This window comes from Eschscholzia californica, unplaced genomic scaffold, assembly GCF_041429995.1.
Source record: "Eschscholzia californica isolate CP2 unplaced genomic scaffold, dmEscCali1.0.p SCAF_2, whole genome shotgun sequence".
Taxonomy (NCBI): Eukaryota; Viridiplantae; Streptophyta; class Magnoliopsida; order Ranunculales; family Papaveraceae; genus Eschscholzia; species Eschscholzia californica.
Window position 1 is genome coordinate 39,644,399 of NW_028238309.1, and position 22,424 is coordinate 39,666,822.

The 22,424-nt window shown below is 34.5% G+C and overlaps 2 protein-coding genes across 4 annotated transcripts; one reads left to right on the forward strand and one right to left on the reverse strand.

Annotated features, from left to right (window-relative positions):
* Positions 1-1,993: 1,993 nt before the first annotated feature.
* On the reverse strand, positions 1,994-12,183 carry LOC147557836 (uncharacterized). Of its 3 annotated transcripts, XR_015234198.1 has the most exons (7): positions 12,074-12,151; positions 9,420-9,475; positions 3,150-3,404; positions 2,871-3,073; positions 2,702-2,791; positions 2,475-2,585; positions 1,994-2,381 (listed from the first exon to the last, which is right to left on the reverse strand). XR_015234198.1 is itself a non-coding variant. In XM_086659425.1 (4 exons), exons 2-4 carry the CDS (start codon positions 8,023-8,025, stop codon positions 5,133-5,135), a joined length of 2,697 nt encoding a protein of 898 aa, XP_086515551.1. In that variant the 5' UTR covers positions 8,026-8,725; positions 9,420-9,469; the 3' UTR covers positions 5,104-5,132. The 3 variants fall into 3 exon arrangements, 1 of the variants encoding a protein (XP_086515551.1); XR_015234199.1 differs by lacking the exons at positions 1,994-2,381; positions 2,475-2,585; positions 2,702-2,791; positions 2,871-3,073; positions 3,150-3,404 and adding exons at positions 4,752-4,867; positions 10,301-10,378; positions 11,903-11,944 and having other exon boundaries at positions 12,074-12,183; XM_086659425.1 differs by lacking the exons at positions 1,994-2,381; positions 2,475-2,585; positions 2,702-2,791; ... (1 more) ...; positions 3,150-3,404; positions 12,074-12,151 and adding exons at positions 5,104-5,964; positions 6,076-6,336; positions 6,422-8,725 and having other exon boundaries at positions 9,420-9,469.
* LOC147557837 (zinc finger protein ZAT5-like) lies at positions 10,538-11,338 on the forward strand. Its single transcript, XM_086659424.1, has one exon. The coding sequence runs from the start codon at positions 10,596-10,598 to the stop codon at positions 11,331-11,333; it is 738 nt and encodes a 245-aa protein (XP_086515550.1). The 5' UTR covers positions 10,538-10,595; the 3' UTR covers positions 11,334-11,338.
* Positions 12,184-22,424: the final 10,241 nt, after the last annotated feature.

Consider the following 22,424-nt stretch of genomic DNA (forward strand, 5'->3'; position numbering starts at 1 on the left):
CTGTTCCCTCTGGAAACAAAGACAAGTCAAAAACTAATTCTCCATTCCCATGACGTGGGCCGGTGCCAGCTAGAGTAGAACTAGCAGAGCTCCATTGAGGGGTCAGAGTTTGACCGAAGGATGAGCCTAAGGCTCTTAATGTATTCATAGCCCTTTCTGGTGGTTCTAATGAGACGGACTTGATGAATGCACCGACTAATGAATGTGTTCATAACCTGTATGACGATCCTATTGAGACGGACTCGATGGCAAACATTGTTGGGATATGGTGTCTCCTAGTGTTCTAAGCGGAATCTCAGTCATCTAATGTCTAACATTAGTATCCCCAAGATCTCATGCATATGCATAATATGAACTAAGTAAAGAATAGTTGATGATAGAAAGGTTGATGTGATGTTTCCAATAGAGAACAAGTTCGCCTGCTTTATTGGTAGGCTCCACAAAATGACTCGCATACCTTTTCGCAATCGGAATGTGTTTCTCTATATTGAAAGATTTATTCTTAGTCTCTCAAAGGAAAATGATATCCGGTTGCTTAAGGTTAATAAGATGAAGTAAGTGTTTTCTAGTAAGGAAGAAGGTTGTGCCCCTAACATTCCAACTAAAGATGGAAAGGTTAGGGTTTATATTATTGGTTGAGGCCATATGAGAAGGCAGGAAGAAAGAAGAGGATGGAAGACGGAACGTGAAACCAAAACTAGAATACAAGGTGACTAAACATAAGATATGAAAACTAGTATTGACAGTAATAAGATATAAGAGGAGACAATCACCAACACTATAACATATTAGAATGAAAGAAAGAAAAAACGATAATAGGAACATTAATTAATAAAAGAGAATAAAACTAGACGAACCACCTAATCTCCTAAAGAAAAGAAAGACAGCCGGAATGAGATAAAATTAACAAAAATACGAACATACCTTCGCTAAAAAGCAACAGCTGTAGTCACTACAAAAACGAAGACCATTTATGACGGAAAGGATCCGTCGAAAATAAAGGTAAAGCCGTCGGAAAAGACTTCTTACGACGAGGCGAGACCGTCGCAAAGTGGTCGGAAATGGTGGCGACGGATTCCGACAACGGCGGTCGTCGAAAATAGATTCTTTTCCGACGAATAACTTAGAAAAAGGCGTCGGAAAACATTCTCGTAAATGTCAACCTGCCTCGGCTTATTCCCGATGGTTTGTTTTTGATAATCCGGCGGAAATAGTGGCAAACATTCTCGTAAAGGAATTTTGTTTTTTCCGCTACTGCTGCTGCAGCAGCATTATCAATTATATAAACCTGCTGACAAAAATAACATAAACCAAACATTCACAAGAATAACAAATTAAAAGTATTGGATATTTCATTACTGAAGTCATATACATGAAAAGTAATGAAGTCGAAAACCAATAAAACTATTGGTTTCATACAAGCATATATACCGTAAAATAATAAAGTCGCCAAGTAATGTAAACGATAAAACCAACCGAGTCAAAATCGAGGCTGAGATTCAAAAATCCAATTGATATTCCATTCAACACCACAAACGACTCGAGATATCATGGTAACTGCATTAACATACATACAAAATGAAGTTAGTAACTGTGTTATGATTTGAAACTAGCAATTATGTGAAATTCGACCAAGGCAAACTAAATCCTTATATAAGTATCTTTACTAAACCTGAACTAAACATGAGACTCTGAAATTCGACCAAGGCAAACTAAGTAGATATAGATGGTAAAACTGCTTTGCAGTATATATGCAGCAGATTCATCTTTAAGTGATGAAGAGGTTCTCATACTTTTAACGGACACAAATAGATAGAATCACTTTCAAATAGGATCGAAAGGCCGATCACTTTCAAATAGGATCGAAATTATGTATAGTTTATTGGTATGAACTGTTTTGTACTAAGTTTCCACTATCTTGTCAAAGAAGTGATTCGAGTGGAAACGTTTCGTTTGAGTGTGTTTTGGTGTTATTTTATATCATAAAAGGAGATACTTTTGCAAATTGGTTGGGTGTAATAGTAATTAACGTAATAAAATTATAAGTTAATTATACCTGCGACGATGAACTTGCAGTGTGTGACTGCATGAATCTCTTAAATAACTCCATCTCTTCTTTCAAAGCCTCAAATTCATCCATCTTCACTTTCATAGCCTCAACTTCTGCCGTTAATGTTTTGTTTTTCTCCGTTAAATCCTTAATGACACCCGAAGATGACTGTCGACCCCATATGTCTTTTGGTTTTACCATTGGAAGACACTGAATACAGCCACCTCTTTCACGTCCCATGACGGTGCCAAATACGTCATTCGGGCTTGGCGAGTCGTCAAAATCTTCTGGTCCGGGCAATTCTACTTGCCTCTAATTCATCCATTTGTCTCTGCCAAGCAATACAAAGTTGATTACCGTCCACGTATTTCATATACATATAAGATATTAAACATATCAAATGTTAATATGAAAAGAAACTTACTGCTTTTTCCGCAGAATCCTCATTTAAAATCTCTTTAGCACCTTTAGGAGTTCGAGTGACTTTAAAAATTTTGGTTCGACTCTCGATTGTGATGCCTTCTTCTATTTCGACCTACAAAAATTAAAAAACGAAAAGACTTCACAAGTAATAACATTACAACATAACAATAATGTAAGTTTGCCAAAGCATTTTAACAAACTTATGTTAAGTGAAAGATGAAGCTTTACCTCCGATATGACTCGTGAAAAGGACTTAAAACCCGTAGTGTGAAGACACTTCAAGGCAGCTCTATTTCTGGCATTTCTTTCGGAAACTACCTATATTACAAAAATTATAATACTTTAGAGAACACATCAAACTTTTACCTAAATGTGTAAGAAAATAAAATGTTTGTACCTTTGAATCATCAATTCCCCAAAGCTCAATCAAAGATAACCACTGAGTTGCAACAACTCTTTCAGGTACAAACTCGCGACATCGGTTTTTGGCTTCTTCGTTCTTGTAGTATGTAGTTTTTCAAATAATTTTTGTGATCTTTCCATCGTGAATTTAATCTCTCTTAAAAAGTTATCGCAATTACTAGGAAATTCAAACAAAACCTAAATAAAAAAGAAAGATTATTAGATGTAAGAAAACAAAGAAAGAAAAACACATGTAATTAAATGACACATTTACCTTTATCGTTTCTACGGCGTCATCGATCTGTTCTCCTAACTCGTCCCACTCTTTCGTGAGTGAGAACCTATTTCCGTCTTTCGCGAGCAAGGAAATATATTGCGCCAATGCTAAAGCATTTTGTCCTATTGGTAAGTTCTTTGCATTGAGTTTTATTACTATTTTCTCGTTTGGCTTCAATTTTTCAACCACCCATTCTTTCCCTTTCCCCTTCCTCTTTTTTTTTGATGTTGTTCATCACCCATTTCACATAAACTGCACACAAAATTTCAATTGTCGTCAGAGGAATGATGAAACAGATACGACTAATGTAGTGAGATAGAGAATCATCAATGCGTCATCTCGTGTATATAAAACGAGTATTAACGTTATTGCATTATCAATACAAAAACTTCAGCCAACACAAATTAGCATAGTTTAGTTTGCAGTTGTCAAGAAACAAATTAGAAATCATTGACGCTGCTTTATGAATAAATATATATGCATAAAATCGACCTACGTTGTATGGAGTCTCTATTATAAATCTACCATCATTTGAGACACATGGTATGGTACCTTGCTGGAATAATGTGACCTGCATTTGGGAAATGTCTCATAAAATGTTTTGTTGTCCGGTAGAGGGATCTGATGTTGATCAGCCTGAAGCCCAAAATGTTCTTTTTTTTGGGCATAAATTAGCGGCCTTAAGGGAACCCGAACCCAAAGAACAACAAAACAGAACAAAGAAGGCTAAAAAGCCAGTTCCAACATCACCAAGTCACTGGGAAAACCCAATGACATAAAAGCACAACCTTAAACCACTAATGCTAAAAAATAGAAAATCAAATACTCAATCTATTTAACCCTCTGCCGGACTGCCCCTTGCTGTTCTTCTTGCAAAATTCTTTGGAATTCAGCCCCAAGATCTCCAGGTGCAAGCTCCTCCTCACCTATACTAGGTCGTGTGCTAGCCAACATATCAACAAGCCTGTTGGTCAAGGAAAGGGAGTTTCTGGACAGCAAGGAGGCTCAAAACAGCATGCCAAATATCCTTAGAGAAGTTGCAGCCAAAAATCAAATGATAATCATCCTCCTCACCAATATTACAAAGCACACAGGTAGCATTTGGCAGAATACCCCACCTATGAAGCTTACTCTTAGTTTTCAGAGCCCTCCTCATAGCAACCCAAGTGATAAAGCTTTGCCTAGGTAATTTTCCTCGATTTATATACAACCTTAGGCCTTAACTATATATCTTTGTTTTCTTATTTTGTATTTGTACTCTTCTAGTTTGCTTTTGGTTGTTCGATTGTAAAGAGAAACGTATTTGGTAGTCTATTTCTCTCATTATAATAACTCTTCGTTGCTTTTGAACTGCAGCTCGTTTCTCCCCTGATGATAAGTACTCAAGGCAGAGAGTTCTTATGTTTTTTTGTATGTGTTTTTACAAGTCTTAGTTCTATAAAGTTGGATCTGTAAAATGATATTGAAACTAGATTTTAATTTTTTCCAGAAATACAGAAATCATACGGTATAAAAGTAGATTAGCATAATCAGATCAAAGATACAGAATGAACAGAGATTAGATTAACTGATGAGGTTAATTAATGAGAGACTAATTACCTGATTATGACAGGAGAAATTGAAGAAGGGAGTAGTTGAGATGAATTCCGAGAGCTACCGCTCCAGATCTGGTTAACAAATCTCTTACTCAAACTTCCGATTCCACCATGTAAGACCTACAAACAATAGTCATGACACAATTTACAACTTAGGCAAGTATAAATGACAAGCTAACTAGAAATAGTTTTCAATCGAAATGCAAAAGTGTAAGCGTTAATCAGATTCAAAAGCTGAAATATCAAGCTAACTAGAAATAGTTTTAAATTATTTGAAATAGTTAACCAATTACAAAATCAAAATTTTAAAAGGATAAAATAACAAATTAATTCTTAAGCTTCATCGAAGTCGTCTTCATTTTCTTCGTCATCGTCGTCCTTATCATTAATTCTCTTCTTCATCGTCGTCTACATAATTCTCTTCTTCATAGTCGTCCTCATCATTCTTAGGATCTTCTTCTTCTTCATAATCGTATTCATGTTCATCACCTACATAAGTACTCATTTCAACATCTTCATATGTCTGATCTGTTACATGGTTGATCTCATCATCACCATCATAGACATTTGTAGGATTAAGGATTAACTCACTATCTAGTAGTTTATCATCTTTATCGTTACTCATGTCAAAAGTATCCCTTGGTCTATTCTTTACCACAACTTGCCAATCTGTTTCAATCGGATCTTGAACATAAAAAACTTGTCTAACTTGCGATGCCAACACATAAGGATCTTCATCTTGGGTCTGCAATAGGTGGTTGAAATTGACAAGTGTAAAACCTAATGGATCAAGCTTTGAACCTCTGCCTTTTTTGACAACATCAACCCAATCACATTTGAATAACACAACTCGGTGACCTTGTCGATAGGTAATTTCAATTATGTTGGTTACACGCCCATAATGTGATAACACTGCATCAACTGGATTTGAATCTTTTGCACTCGAGAAAAAAGTCTGATTTGCATCAAGCGTGACGCCACTATTCTGTGTTTTCGCTCGAATCTCATCGGAATAAATCTTGAAGTTGTAACCATTAATTGTATAACCTTTAAATCGTTCAGCATATGGAAATGGACCATCGGCAAGGATGTCGAGTCCTTCAGCGTATTGTTGTTTCGCTTGCCTAAGCATTTTAAGGTGTTGTTTGAACCACTGAGCAAATTCTTGTATGTGTTTCTTCTCAATTACAAGTAGAGTCAACTTCTTTTTGTACAACCTATGTAACATTGTTTGTGATGCCTGCAAATTGAAGCAACGATTTATTATTTTCAACAACTTTTGAAAATTAACATGAAAGTTATATATCATTTCTAAAAATATTTCTTACTCAATATAGTAAGAGACATCTTTGTCATTTGACAAGATATAATAATGCACCCGATTAAGCTCAGCTTGATCTAATATAAATTTGACCCCGCCACGAATCGAAGTGTTGTCTTTGTATCTTGGTGGTTTATTCGACCGCGTTTCAACATTCTCCATATATCTTGTCACAAATGAGACACACTCATCGGCAATATATCCTTCGGCAATTGATCCTTCCGGTTGGGCTCTGTAGCGAACGTATTTCTTTAAAGTACACAAGTATCTATTCACACAAGTAAATAATCATTAGAGAAGTAAACACAAATAAGAAGATTAATAATTAATGAACGAAATAACATGTTATATACCTTTCGATTGGATACATCCATCCATAATTGACTGGACCACCTATACGTTCTTCTGATGCCAAATGGATAGACAAGTGCATCATTATGTCAAAAAAAGTTAGTGGAAATATCATCTCCAAATTGCACAGAATCAAGGAAATTTTATCTTCGAGTCGTTGATAATCCTCAACTCGACCCACTTTTGAACACAAATCACGAAAGAACATGCTGTATTCGATTAAAGTGGAGCAAACTTTCTTCGGTAACGATTTTCGAATCGCCAAAGGTAACAATTGTTGCATTATTACATGGCAATCGTGACTCTTCAACCCAAGTATCTTCTGTTGTTTCACATTGACACAACGAGCAATATCCGAGGAATAACCATCCGGACACTTGAGATTTTTCAAAACATTGCAAAACAACTCTTTACGAGACTTGTCCATAGTATAACATGCCGCTGGAATGTAAAATTTTCCATTTTCCTTTTGTATAGGGTGCAACTCAGATCTAATTCCCATTCTAACAAGGTCTAATCTTGCCTTCAAATTGTTCTTTGTTTTTCCTTCAATGTCCATAATAGTACCCAAAATATCATCACAAATATTTTTCTCGATATGCATAACATCTAAATTGTGCTTAAGCATGTTATGTTTCCAATATGGCAATTCATAAAAAATACTCAACTTTTTCCAGTTATCGGGCATATCTTCTGTGTCCTTTGTAACCCTTCTTCTTTTGCGACTAGTATCCCCTCTCAAACTTTCCTCAAATTTCTTACCAAACACATGTGGTAAGTCTCTGAACTTTTGCAAGATATCAGTACCCAAAAGAGGGTTAGGAGGTGCTCTCTTATCAACTTCACCATCAAATTCCTTCCTCATTTTGCGAAATCTATGATCCATAGGCAAGAAGCGTCTATGACCCATATAACATGTCTTCCGCCAATTAGGCAAGTATAAATGACTTGTTTGCTCATAGCAAGTTGAACATGCCATTTTACCTTTAGTGCTCCAACCAGATAACATAGCAAGTCCGGGATAATCACTAATGGTCCACAATAAAGCTGCATGCATTTTAAATGTTTCATTCCTAGAAGAATCGTAAGTATCTATCCCTTCTTCCCATAATTCATTGAGTTCATCAATCAACGGTCTCAAATATACGTCAATGTCGTTTCCAGGACTGCGAGGTCCAAGTATTAACAAAGACAATATAATGTTAGGTTGTTTCATGCACAACCATGGTGGTAAATTATATGACACAAGTACAACTGGCCACGTGCTATGAGAAATACTCATTGTTCGAAAAGGATTAAACCCATCACTTGCCAAACCCAATCTCACATTTCTTGAATCCGCAGCAAATGTCGGATTCCTAGCATCAAAATCTTTCCAAGCTTCAAAATCTGCGGGATGCCTTAATACTCCGTCTTTATTACGTTCCTCATCATGCCATCTCATGTCAGTTGCACTCTTTGATGACATGAATAGTCGTTGTAATCTTGGTTTCAAGGGGAAGTAACGAAGAATTTTTGCAGGTGTCTTTTTCTCCTCATTCTTGTAGCGAGCCATGCCACAACGAGTACAATTTAGAAGCTGAGATGTTTCTTTGTAATACAACATACAGTCGTTTGGGCATGCATCGATCTTTACATAGTTCAATCCCAAATCTGAAAGCAACTTCTTGCAGTGGGTAAAGTTTTCTGGTAAGGTATACCCATCTGGTAAAGCATCTCTCAGTAATTGAAGTAGTAATTTGAAAGAGGTATCGCTCCATCCACCAATGCACTTATAATTCCATAGTTTGATAAAAAAAAGATAGCATAGTCATCTTATCACAACCAGGATATAACTCTTTCTTCGATTGTTCTAACAATCTATAGAACTTATTCGACTCAAAAGAACCATCATTTTGTACTCCTTCGGTTGAACCATCTATATCTACTCCGACGCCATGAAGTCCACATATGTCTCGCACCATACCCTCTAAGTCTTCGCCATCTTCTACCTCGTCGTTGGAAACTTGTTCATTTGTAGCTTCCATTGGTGCATTCATATGAGTACTTGTCGGTCTAGGTTCCCCATGAAAATACCAAGTTACATAACTTCTCATCATCCCATCCCATACCAAATGTCCTTCAACTGTATCTCTGTCATAATACTTAGTATTTAAGCATTTGGCACATGGACATTTTATCTTATTTTCTTCGGTGACAAACCCGTGAGCGAATGCAAAATCTAAGAATGCATTTACACCATCTTCGTACTCTTTTGTAATCCTATTAGCACTCATCCAAGACTTGTCCATGTTCTACGCAAAAGACTTCAAAGATTCAAACAATGAAAACTAAAATCAAATTAAAGAAGGCTGAATATCTTGAAGATGATAGATATAACATAAACATTCTAAAATCACATGTTCAAATAAAACATAGAAACCAACAAATTATAAATAATACAACTGAAAGGATTAAGAAAAGAAAAAAGCTAATCTTTAGGTATATGCAGTTCCATCTAACATACAACTTAAAGGATTAAGAAAAGAAAAAAATTTGTTGAAGTGTCTCTCCTAGTAAAGTGAGCAGAACGCTTCACTTCAAAAAGCTTGGCTATGTGGATTTGGAATGTTCATCATCATCTATCTATTCACTTCACAAAGTTGTCCTAAACCCAGAGACTGCCCATAGGTGCATATACTTTGAAGTTTAAGAAATATGTTCGTCATCATCTATCTATTCATTGGAAATTTCATGGCTAAAATCCTTCCCATTGGAAATATCATGGCTAAAATTCTGTTTTGGAAATTTCTCTTATTCCAGGACTATTTAATATGAAAGAACATGTCCTTATATCTATATTTGCTAATGTTGTTTTTGCTTTTGGAAGTGGATCAGCTTATACAGTTGGTATTGTTAAGATCCAAGAGAATAGAAGTTAGAAAGATAACAACATAAATGATCAAACTAAAAGACTAATAGAAACAAAAAGCTGGAGGTTGAATAAGTAGAAGAACTTACTGAAATTAGATTGGGATACTTCTTCCTGATCCGAGCTGCTTCTGCCTACCTCCTTTCTGAATAGTAGAAAAAATGACAATTTGAGACCAATAATAGCATGATTTATATGAACGCAAGATCATGAAGCAGATGACAAAAAAAGAGGGTCTTGTGAGTAGTGATGTAATAAAGTACCTATTAGAATTGAGCATAGGATACACATTATGTACCTGCCCAATATCACCTACTGTGTCTTTGAGATCTTATCGGATCTAATTGGGAAATACCTATTCGGTGCTGGACTTTATCGAATATGAAATGTAGATCCACAAACTCAAGAAGTTTGGAGGCCATTCTTAGGTTTGTTTAGTAGTTTGATTGGTGCTAATGTGTGTGCTACTGTTCTAGTTGCTAATTTTCAGAGTTTTGAACATAATAGATAATCTATACTACTAATACTACTCTACCCAGCTTTCGGTAAAGGTAGTTTCAGTAGGCTATGTTTAGGAATTAAAATTCAAAATGAAAAGAAAATAAAAACGAGACGTAAATAGGACATGATTATATGATATGCAACTACGTAAGAAGCAACTAGACGCATATTTAAACGGAGCTACCTATCTATAGCTTCCATTATATTGAAACCCAATACACATGTTTGCAAATTTTGTAGAACCTCGATTGGATATTTCTATTTGAAATTCATCAGAACTTTATGACATTACGATTGCATATCGTTAAAGACAATTTGAAATTCTGAAAAGCTCTAGTTAGTTTGAAAATGGGGAAGGATATCAAGACACTAACTAATTAGATTGCAGCACTATCGTCAAACAAAATATAAAAAGAAAGCTAAGAAGACAAGTGCAAGTAAAAGATTGGTGCGATAATAAATAAAAAACCTCTTTTGCTGCTGTTGAGTAACTATTGAATGCAGATACAGAAGGAGGTAAAATCCTCTGCAAGGATTGCCCTAGAATCTGAGTGAGTGTGACACAAAAATATACAATTAGTAAGTGAAGAAAGAAAAGGAGAAAAAGGAAAGATCATTCATTCTTCCTAATTAGCTAAAATGAATGATTTATTCTCAATTTCATTCAGGAAGTACACGGATTTACGACAACAAGTCGAACTCGATGACATAGAAGCAGGAAAAGAAACAGCAAATCTCGATAGATTTTTTGAATTGTTGTTTCTATGGCTACAAGTTCATCAACTGGTTATAATCATCACCACCATTATAATCAAACCTCTGTTTCTCAATCTTTATCAACTGGTTTTACAGATACTAATACTACTGAAGAAGAAGAAGATATGGCTAATTGTTTAATTCTTCTTGCTAATGGTCATCATAATTATCACAATTCAAAACCAACTACTACTACAACTTCAAAGGGATTTGGGTTTTTTGTTTATGAATGTAAAACTTGTAATAGATGTTTTTCTTCATCTCAAGCTTTGGGTGGTCATAGAGCAAGTCACAAGAAACCTAAAAATATGGTTGTTTGTCTTGATCAAGATCAAGAAAAGAAATCTTTGGGTTTATTAGAAGAAGATGATCAAAGTAGTAATCAATTAGTACAATTCAATAATCATCTTCAAATTCCCAAAATCAGACCTTCAATTAACAAATCTAAAGTTCATGAATGTTCAATTTGTGGGTCTGAATTTTCTTCTGGTCAAGCTTTAAGTGGTCATATGAGAAAACATAGAACAACCACCATTAATACCACCCAAATCCCAAGTGATATTCAAGTTACTTCATCTGAATCTGTTGAAGATGATGAAGAAATCAAGAAATCAAGAAAGTTTATATCTTTAGATCTTAATCTTCCAGCACCAGAAGATGATCGAGATGGTAAATTCAACAATTTCAATACTTCTAAGCAATCTCTGGTTTTCTATGCCTCATCTTTGGTGGGTTGTCATTACTAAAATAAAATACCCAAAATCATTCACTAACTTTTCAGTTCATATTTCATAATCAATCACAAAACCCGTAAAGAAGTTTCACTTAATCGAAAAACCAAAGATCGAAAGACAACCATAGTTGAAAAAATCAGAATTCTATCAGGACTGAATTCTATCACGACTGAAACGGGTAGGTCTCGCTTTTTTGGTAACACCCAAGTAACAAGTCTATTTGGTTCTGATCCAAGCTTAGTTAGCTGAGCAACTCAATTCAGTAACTCAATCTAAAACAGTTCAAATGTAAATGAACATAAATTTCAACCAAAACACAGACAGTCAATCCATTTTCATGTTCGTTGAATCATCAGTTCATCTCTTTCTTTCTATCATTACGAAAAGATAAGCATCTTGAAAAGAAAACCTAAAAATCAGACAAGATTGGAACTAAAATACTATTTATCTATCTATACAAACTACAAAGTAGTGTTGAAACACTCAAGGATTAAGTCAAAACAAAACTAATTGAAGTTAAAGAAGGGGAACCGATTAAACCTAATGGGAGCTTAGAAGTTGAAGAAGAAGATTGAGCTCACCTGTGAGTTTCACTTGATTTCTTCTTCAATCTCGGTGAGAAACTAGCAAGATTAAGCTCGAACTCAAACTCAAATTAACAAGAAACCAAAACCCTAAAAATATAAACACAAATTTCTAGAGCCCCAAAAACCTAATAGAACAAGTGAGAGAAAGATAGAGTAATCGTTTACCTGAGAGAGATGAAGATCTAGAGAGATGGAGAACTGAGAGAGATGGAGAACCGAGAGAGATGGCGAGGGAGCTGTGGAATATTTTAGCGCCAAAATAATTTCTTATTCCGACGGAGAAAACATTTCCACCGTCATAATAAGGGTTTTTTCCGAGGACATGGGTGCCGCCGAAAAAAAAAAATATAATTGTCAATTAGCAGCTTCAACATTTATGTCAGTTGGTCGTTAATAAATGGTCACAAATAATGGCCATTTTCGACGGAGGCCGCACTCTTCGTCGGAACTATCTCTACTTCCGACGGAATTTAAGTTGTCATCCACATCACTTCATAACACTCCCCCTTGGATGACGATCAATAAAAGTAATTTCCTCACTGAAATTTTGTCAGAAAAATCTAGTTAGAGATTTCAGGTTTCACTGGATGTGTGAAATGCTGCCTCGTTAAAACGTTGCCAGAAAAACCCATTGGGACAAAAACTGGACGAAGGAAAAAGAGTACATAGAGTAAATATCCAGTACTACTGATGATAATATTTTCCCCCTGATGAATATCATATAATGGGTTGATGTAATTTTACATCTTTAGATTTTTCAAGCTTTCCATTCCGATGCCTTGTACTAATTTTCTAAAAGTTGTACTAGGCAAAGACTTGGTAAACAAGTCGGCATAATTCTCACATGATTGAATCTTCTGAATATCAATTTCTCCATTCTTTTATAGATGGTGTGAGAAAAATAACTTAGGCGAAATGTGTTTCCTTTAATATATCCTTCCTTGATTTGAGCAATGCAAGCCGCATTGTCTTCATAAATAATGGTAAGTGTCTTTGTAATTCCAGTAATATCACATGATATTCTGATATTGCTAATAATGGACCTTACCCATACACATTCTCTAGTAGCTTCATGAAGAGCAATAATCTCTGAGTAGTTGGAAGATGTAGCGGGCATACTTTGCTTACTTGATCGCCAAGAGAAAGCTGTACCACCACTAGTAAAAACATAACCTGTTTGTGAAACTCCTTTATGTCGATCAGAGAGATATCCGGCGTCAGTATATCCTGTTACTTGTGAACCATCGGAGGAATTTTTCGAATAGAATAACCCCATGTCAGTAGTTCCCCGAAGGTATCGAAGAATATGTTTTATTCCCATTCAATGTCGCTTTGTTGGTGCCGAACTAAACCTGGCTAATAAATTTACTGCAAAAGAAATGTCAGGTCTAGTACATTGACCAAATATAATAAAGCACCGATTGCACTTAAATATGGTACTTCAGGACCAAGTAGTGTTTCATTATCTTCTTTAGGACGATAAGGATCTTTTATAGTATCTAAAGATCTGACAACCATGGAAGTACTAAGAGGGTATGCAGTATCCATGCGAAATCTTTTCAAAACTTTTTCTGTATACAAATTTTGATGGACAAGTATACCACTTTCACTTCCCTCAATTTGTAAGCCAATGCAGAATTTTGTTTTCCCAAGGTCTTTCATCTCAAATTGTTTTTTCACATACTCTGCAGCTTTTGAGATATCTTCAACTGTCCCAATTATATTTATATCATCAACATATATATTGCAATGATAGCGAATCCAGTACATGATTTCTTAATGAACACGCATGGGCAAATAGGATCATTTACATATCCTTCCTTGGTCAAATATTCACTGAGACGATTGTTCCACATTCGCCCTGATTGCTTTAAACCATATAAAGCTCTATTAAGTTTTAGTGAATACATGACACGTGGTCTTCTATCTGGTAATTTGAATCCTTCAGGAACTTTCATATAAATATCGGTATCCAAATTTCCATATAGATATGCAGTAACGACATATAATAGATGCATATCAAGTTCCTCTTGAGCTGTCAGACTGATTAAATATCTAAATGTAATTGCATCCATGATAGGAGAATATGTTTCTTCATAATCTATTCCTGGTTTTTGTAGAATACCCTCTGCCACAAGTCGTGCTTTATAGCAAACGATCTCATTATTTTCATTGTGTTTTCTTACAAAAACCCATTTGAACCCAACTGGGTTTACATCTTTAGGTGTGAGGACCACTGGTCCAAAAACACTACGTTTATTGAGTGAATCTAATTCTGCCTGAATTGCATCTTTCCATTTTGACCAATCGGGTCTTTGTCGACATTCCTCAATAGAGCGTGGCTCATAATCATCATTCTCTTTTAGAATTGAGGTTGCCACCGCAAAAGAGAATACCTCATCCATAATTGTTTCATTTTGGTCCCACACTTCTTTTAAACATTCATAATTTATATTCATAATTTATAGAGATTTCCTCATTGTTCGGTATCTCTGCCTCATCAAGGGTTTCACCCTCTTCAAGGGGTATTTGTTCAGAAAGTGTGGTTGTATCATTAATAGTCTCTTCTAGAGAACAATTATTTTATGATTGGTTCTTCCTCTTTCTAGGGATAGTATCTTTAGAACCAATTAATCGTCCACGCTTCTTACGTATTTTAGATGATTCATTTGCTATAGTAGTTTCTCCTGCTCCTTTAGGAATATTAATTCGTGGACGAGCATTAGCAGCAGGGATATATGATTCCGTTACCCTTGCTGCATCATTAAATGCATCTGGTAGTTTATCCGCAATGCCTTGTAAATGTACAATCCTTTCTACTTCTAGCTCAGATTGATTTGTATAAGGATCAAGATGAGATAAACTTTGTGTATTCCAACACAATTCAATTTGTTTGTTATTCACTGTAGACAAATTTTCTCCCCCTAATGGTGGGAAAATTTTCTCGTCAAAATGACAATCTGCAAATCTTGCAGTGAAAGTATCACCTGTCGTAGGTTCAAGAAACCTGATAATAGATGGTGAATCAAAACCAACATATATCCCCAGACGCCGCTGAGGTCCGAATTTTACCCGTTTAGGAGGCGTAATTGACACGTGCATCGCACATCCAAAAATACGCAAATGCGCTATATTTGGTTGATGGCCCAAAACAAGTTGCAAAGGAGAATGTTGACCATTCGCAGTAGGTCGTAGGCAGATCAAAGCAACAACATGTAATACTGCAGATCCCCATGCAGAAATTAGCAACTTGGTTTTCACCAATATTGGACGTGCAATCAGTTGTATATGTTTTATGAATGATTCCGCTAGACCATTCTGTGTATGAACATAAGCTACAGGATGTTCAACATCAATACCAACTGATATACAGTACGCATCAAAAGCCTTTGATGTAAATTCGCCTGCTCCATCAAGGCGTATGGACTTAATCAGAAAATCGGGAAAATGGGCTCGTAATCGAATAATTTGGGCAAGCAACCTTGCAAATGCATTATTACGAGTAGACAGAAGATTAACATGAGACCATCTTGCAGAAGCATCTATCAATATCATGAAATATCGAAACGGTCCACATGGTGGGTGAATAGGACCACATATATCTCCTTGGATTCTTTCCAGAAAATTTAGGAGATTCGATATGGACTTTTGTGTGAGACGGTCTTATAATTAATTTCCCCAATGAGCAAGGTGTACAAGCAAAATCTTTGCTTATTAGAATCTTTTGATTTTGTAGTGGGTGTCCCTGAGAATTTTGAATTATTCTACTCATCATAGTAGATCCCGGGTGTCACAAACGGTCATGCTAAAGTGTCGTCACACTTGGATCATAAAACTTTTGGTTTATGACAATATAAGATTCAACCGTTTTCATCCTTGTAATATACAATCCTGAAGAGAGAGTTGCCAATCTCTCGAGATCATGCTTCTGGCCCGAAGCAGCTGAAGTAATATACAAATATTCTTCATTATTTTCATCTTTAGTTTTAAGGTGATAACCATTTCGACGTATGTCTTTAAAACTTAACAGATTCTTTAAAGATCTGTTCGAATATAATGCATCGTCAATGGTTAACTTCGTACCACTTGGTAATATTATAATTGCTCTGCCAGAGCCGTCAATGAGACTAGATGAACCAGCGATAGTAATCGCATTAGCCTTATACAATTTTAGAGTCAAGAAGTACTTTTTACTTCGAAAGATGGAATTCGTGGTTCCACTGTCCGCCAGACAAATATCTTCATCATCTCTCAAAAATGTACTTCTAGAAGTCATACCTTAACTAACATAAAAAAAACATAAGATATCGATAGAAAATATTTAAGTTTTATATATTACATTGCTATACAATAGTCAAAAAGTAAAACATTAATATAATACAAAATTTACAACAACTGAAAATATTATAAAAATATTACTAAGGAGAGTTACGAATTCGATCAATCATTTCGTGAAACTCATCATCGAGTAATTGATCGAACTCATTAATAAGATTTTCATATCCACTATCATAGATATCCTTTTCTTTGATGAGATATAGAAACAACGATGTGGTGCTTTTCAGATTAATCCCATAATCTGTGACTTTTGACTCGGTCCTGACTTAAGTACGATATATTTCAACATCGTCAGTTAAATAGTCAGATACATCCAATCTTGTGTTAGATGAAGAATCATCGATTTCCATATGATTTGTTTCTACATTGGCAGTACGTTTCTTCAAGGATGCTTGATAAAGATCTACTATATGCTTAGCAGTCCTACACGTTCTTTGCCAGTGCCCTGTCATACCACATTTAAAACATGGTTGATTCTTCATTTTAGAAGGTTCATTTACCACCTTCTTCCCTTTATTTTGCCGATTATACGGCTTGTATCTGTTACCCGAGTTATTTACCCATCGGCCTCGGTCGTTACCACGACCGCGCGCCCCCAGAACGGTAACCACCACTTCTGGTATCTTTATTTTGATCGTCACCACGACCATGTTCCTCCAAATTTTTATTTTGGTAGTTGCCACGACCACGACCCTTATGGTTTTGTTCCTGGCTTTCAGTAGAGACGGATGTAGAATAAGTTTCTGAAAAGTTAGTATATCCCGTTGGACGGGTTTCTTGATTTTTCATGATTTCTTTCCTATTTTGTTCTGCTACAAGAAGACATGAAATTAACTCCGAATGACATTTAAAATTCATATTTCTATACTGCTCTTGCAGATTCATATTGGATATGTGAAACGTGGAAAACGTTTTTTTCTAGCATTTGTTCCTCAGAAACTGGATAACCACAATGACCTAATTTTGTAGTTATTTTAACTAAGACAAAATTATATTCAGAAACTGTTTTGAAATCCTGCAGCCGCAGGTTTATCCAGTCATTCTGGGCTTTCGGTAAAATAACCTTTTTTTAAATTACCGTATCGGTTCTCTAAACATTTCCATAATACAAGTGGGTCTTTCTGATACAAACATTTCGATTTGAGCTCTTCACATAAATGATGGCGGATTACAGTGAGGGCCGTTGAGCTTCTGTAAAGCGGTTCATTATTTCCCTCGCAAACTGTCTTCTCTAGTTGTTTGGCTTCTAGATGAGCTCCGATTTCAAGCTTCCAAGTAGTAATATAGTTTTTCCCCGATAAGTCGAAAGCTGTAAAATCAATACTTGTTAGATTCGACATATTAAACTTGAAAGATTACGAAATACCGGTAGATTTTGGTTATCTCCTTAAGTTGGATGAAATCTCCTCTATAGCACAGCTAGAGACTGTCATGCTGATAACGTAGTATGAGTATCTCGTATTGTATTATATTACTAGATATATTAAAAGCAAATGAAAGTGAAAGATAAGAAATTGATTGGCTTCTGTAATTCTCCTTTTATTATTCTCTTTAAAAGTACAAACCTAAATGGAACTAAATATGGTATATATATATACTAGTTATAAAATTTAATTTTAAATCTTTAATAATTTTTAAATTAAAAAAAACTAGCTTTAATAATTTAAAGTCAGGTGAGCTAAATAAACTGGGAGACAATATAAGTTTGTATTTTTTATCGTCAAATCAGCTTATAGGAAAGGTGGAGAGAAAAGCCAATACGGAGGAGAGGGTGACACGTAGAAAGTAAGATGTGTTTGTTACAAGTTGAAACTTAATGAAGAAACTATAGTGAAACAACTAATAGGATATTGGTTCAAGATCGTCTTAAATTCGTTCTCAAATTCGTGGTCAATTCAAAGATAACACATTAATATTAAAAAGACTTTTATCCATATCAACAAAAGACTTTTTATAATTTAAATGTATTGAATAAAATTCTCAAACTTTATAAACATTTAATAATGATAAAATATTCTTGAAATGTTATTTAATTTCATAAAAAGATAAAAGTTTAATAAGATATAGTACTTCAACATTATAAATCATTAAATATATATTTCTTTGTAGAGGCTAATTGAGCCGAGGAAACTGAATGAAAAATATATATTTTTTAATTTAAAAATTAATATGAGATGATTTATGTAAATGTAATTTTTTTTTTTGTATAAACAACGTATAAACTCATGCTAGTATTACAGACAATTTTATAAAAGACATTAATGTAACAAATATTAAAGAGAGTGATTATAATAAAAGATGATCAAATAAGGATCTGTCATTTTGAAAAATAACTTCCAGACCGTTTATTAAAAGTAACATTTACGTTTTGTTAATAGCTAAATAAAACTATTTGAAGATAAAAACTACCTATAAACTTTGAATTAAAAACTTTAATAATTTGAAAAGAACTGTTTCGCAATTTTGAATTAAAGTTAGAAACTAAAAGTAGTAGATATTTTCGTAAAAAGAATTTTCTATTGTTTTCAACAATCTCTACAAATGTATTAAAGACATTAAACCAGTGCGATTAGGATTTTTACAATAAGATAACTAAGTAAAGAGTATAATGGTATATAATAAGCTAAATGAATAATAAATTATATTTTTTCAACATCAAAAGTCTTTTTAACAACTTTGAAAATATCTCTAATAGTTAACTAAAAATCTATAATTTTTTTTTAATTTTCAATAATTAAAAATAATTTAAAACATCTATATAATAAAATAAAAAATAGATAGTAAAGATATTCCTAATATTTAAAGAAGTCTACCGCCCTTACTGTCTTTTTATTTTGTTTTTGATAGGATTTCTAATTTAGTTTGTTTAGGTCAATTTTTCGTAACTAAAATATAACTTATGAGACAAGTTTAATTTAATTTTTATTATTAGAGATGCACTTAAAACAAACTTATTGGTTGCTTAACTGGACAAGTAAATATCTTCACGACTATAAATGTTTTTTTTTCATTTCTGTATTAGTGGTAAAATTAGAGTACTCAGTACTGATGGGTTTGTTTAAAAACATTTCAAAATAGCAAAAAAAGAAAACCATTGTAATTTCAAAATGAATGTTTTGTCCACAAGGGGTAAAGTAACAAAATTTTCATCTTTTTATCGTTAACCTACTATTGAACTTATTTTCACGAATTTATGTTAACATTTTTCCACCGTATACTTAGTTGTCTTTTTTGTTTTTCTCTGTTTTTTCCCTTTTTATATAAATTTTCTTTTGAATTTCAACGGCTTTCGCATATTTATTTTCAGGTAAATACTAACTTTTTCTTTTTACTTTTAGATAAATATAAACTGCAGTATAGAGGTGGGAATCGGTCCGGACTGGCGAGAAACGGACACTAACTCAACCGATCTAGGCGGAACGGTCACAAGTCCTAAGTTTCCGCTCGGACAAAACGGATGGACATTTCAATTTTTTTTCCAACAAAGTGTCTGTCTGTGACTGTTTTGATAGTCGGACAAACCGGGTAACGGTCGGTCGGACACCAGTCACTGATGAACAACTAAAGAAATTTTTATTCGAAATTAACCAATTTAGTAGCTAAATACAACTTTCTAAACTCCCACTTTATAATTCCAATAATTAAATGAATACAAATTAATAGATAATCATTGAGATTTCTCATGGATTACGATCGGTTCTATTCTTCTTCTGATGGATTACGATCGGTGTGTTGTGGATTCTTGGGTTAGTGATGAGATATTGAGATTTTAGAGAAGAGAGATACAAGAGAAGTGGAGAGGCGAAGAAAAGATTAAGAAAAGTGATTTATAGGGTTATACATTTTCACTGTTGAAATCTAACAGTTGTAGCTAAGCCTACAAATCTAAAGGCTTAAAATCAATCATATAGACGTGCAGGTATAAATGGTTCGGTCGGGCGGACTATATAAGTGGGCGGACTCGGCCGGATCACCGGGTAAGTATCTATGTTTGCGTCCGTCTGCTTAAGTTCTTTCGGCCAGGCGAGTACAAACCAATTCAGGCATCGGACAGTCACAGATAGGGGTGTACACGAGCCGAGCTCTTAACGAGCTGCTCGAGCTCGGCTCGACTATTGCTCGTGCTCGACTCGAATATTAACGAGCACGAGCTTAACACGATCCCAAAATCATGCTCGTTTATGTAAACGAGCCGAGCTTGATCATTCTTTAGTGTATCGCGAGCTACTCCGTGAACAACTCGTTTAACATATTCTTATAATATTGTAGTACATAATTACGTATTAGTATTGAAACTTGTAAATGAAATATCAACCATTAAAAACTTATCGGAATATTAATCATTAATCATTATTATTGTACTAGGTATAACCCGTGCCTCCGGCACGGTCGATTATATTGAGTATTTCATACGTCATAAAGTAGTTGGCTACTCGTTATGAAAATGAATGACTCTAAATTTGCAGAAATAAACCTCCTGCTATCACATCTATTAGATCTTTTTTTATCAGAGATGAACCATACTAACTATTTGAAAATTGAAATCTTCAAAAAAATATCTGTGTACACAAACAAATCGAATTTACCCAAACCAAAAAAAAATTCAATTGCTTCGTAAATAATTTTTTTTGAGTGACTCTTGATATGAACTAACTATTTCTTTTTTCATTGATTTTAATTTTTTAGTGTGTTTTCGTTTTATTTTCAGACTCTGCATCCACGTATCTTTGTGTTTTCTCTCTTACCGCTCCATTTTGCAGTTGGTGTAACCGACTTCTACATTGTATCATAATTTACATTGAGTAATCACACTTCGTTATCTTATTCATGAGAGTAAGAGCGGAGATATTCTTTGCTGAGAGATGTTTGAAGAATATGATAATTTGGAAAAGCAACCATTCTCCTCTATTATAGTGTTAAAATCCTCAAATTAGTTCAACCATTGTCTTTTTTCTTTTTAATTGTTCAGCGTGCCTCAAACCCTTGCCCTCTAAGGTGGAAGACTATACCTCTTACCACTCCTACCAAGGGATGTTGGCGGTTCAACCATTGTATTCTCTATGTCCATAGCATAATTTTGTATTTCAAATATATTAATCTTCCTTGTTTCTCGAGAAGCCGATTACCCTTTGTATTATCATAAAGACTAACATAAAACTTTGAGATCATAATAAACCTATTGAATTTTCTGTTTAAATTTCAACATTCGAATGTCTAAGAAGCTTGTAAAAACCCATTGTAAGCCCTGATCATTAACAAAAAGTCATTAAAACCCACAAAAACTTGTACTAAACCTCTCTGCAACTCAATGAGGTGTAATGTGAATTTAATCAATCTTGCTAACCTTGAAATCAGGCATCACCATAAGCCCAACCCTCAATCTATCAATAGATTAGCTTCAGATTGCATCATCATCATTATCTTCAACCACATCTGTCCATATGTGTGTATATATATATAGACAGATTTAATCATCTTCAGATAAGTTTGACAACGGAGTCTTGGATGTCCAATATTCAAGATTAATGCTTATTTACACCTCAAAATGTTGTCCTCATTCTTGAATGAACAATCAGTAAGTACTTTGATCTACAAAACTTAGCAAATTCTAAATCCGGTTATTCAAAAGAATCAAATGAATTTTCAAACTTCAAAACATCACCACCTAGATTGTAAATTTCATAGAGTATCCATAAAACGTTCGCCTCGAAATATAAGCTTTTGAATGTGTAATTTTGTGAGACCTTTTGGGGTACTTGATAGAGTCTCTAATGGAGTTTAATGCGAGATTTAACTGAATCTTCAAGATCTGTAAAAGTCGGAACACATACTGATGAAGAAGAAATCATCAACATTCAGTTCCATGTATGAACGCCGAAGAAGCCTATTTTAGGACCAAAATGACTTATAGAAAGTGATTTTTTTTAGAAAGTGAAACTAAAATGAAATTTGCAAAATGGCTGACAAACGAATATACTTAATAGAAAGGAAACCTAGGTGACAGGACAAAGAACTTCTAGTTCTCTTTTGATGCAGAGTAAATTCAAAAGAATTGGAATGAGTCTGGAGCTCATATAAACTACCCGTCAAACATGCAAACAAATTTAGAGATACAAAAAACAATGCGAAAGAAGCCATATAATTGATTTTGAACTACAATAAGACACTAAAGCTATGA

Excerpts from the sequence above, each read along its gene's own strand:
- LOC147557837 (XM_086659424.1), top strand. The coding sequence starts at position 10,596 with ATGGCTACAAGTTCATCAACTGGTTATAATCATCACCACCATTATAAT.
- LOC147557836 (XM_086659425.1), bottom strand. The coding sequence starts at position 8,025 with ATGTTGTATTACAAAGAAACATCTCAGCTTCTAAATTGTACTCGTTGT. Across the intron at positions 6,337-6,421 it reads TGGATGTATCCAATCGAAAG|ATACTTGTGTACTTTAAAGA; the intron begins GTATATAACATG and ends TTGTGTGAATAG. Across the intron at positions 5,965-6,075 it reads GATGTCTCTTACTATATTGA|GTTGTACAAAAAGAAGTTGA; the intron begins GTAAGAAATATT and ends AATGTTACATAG.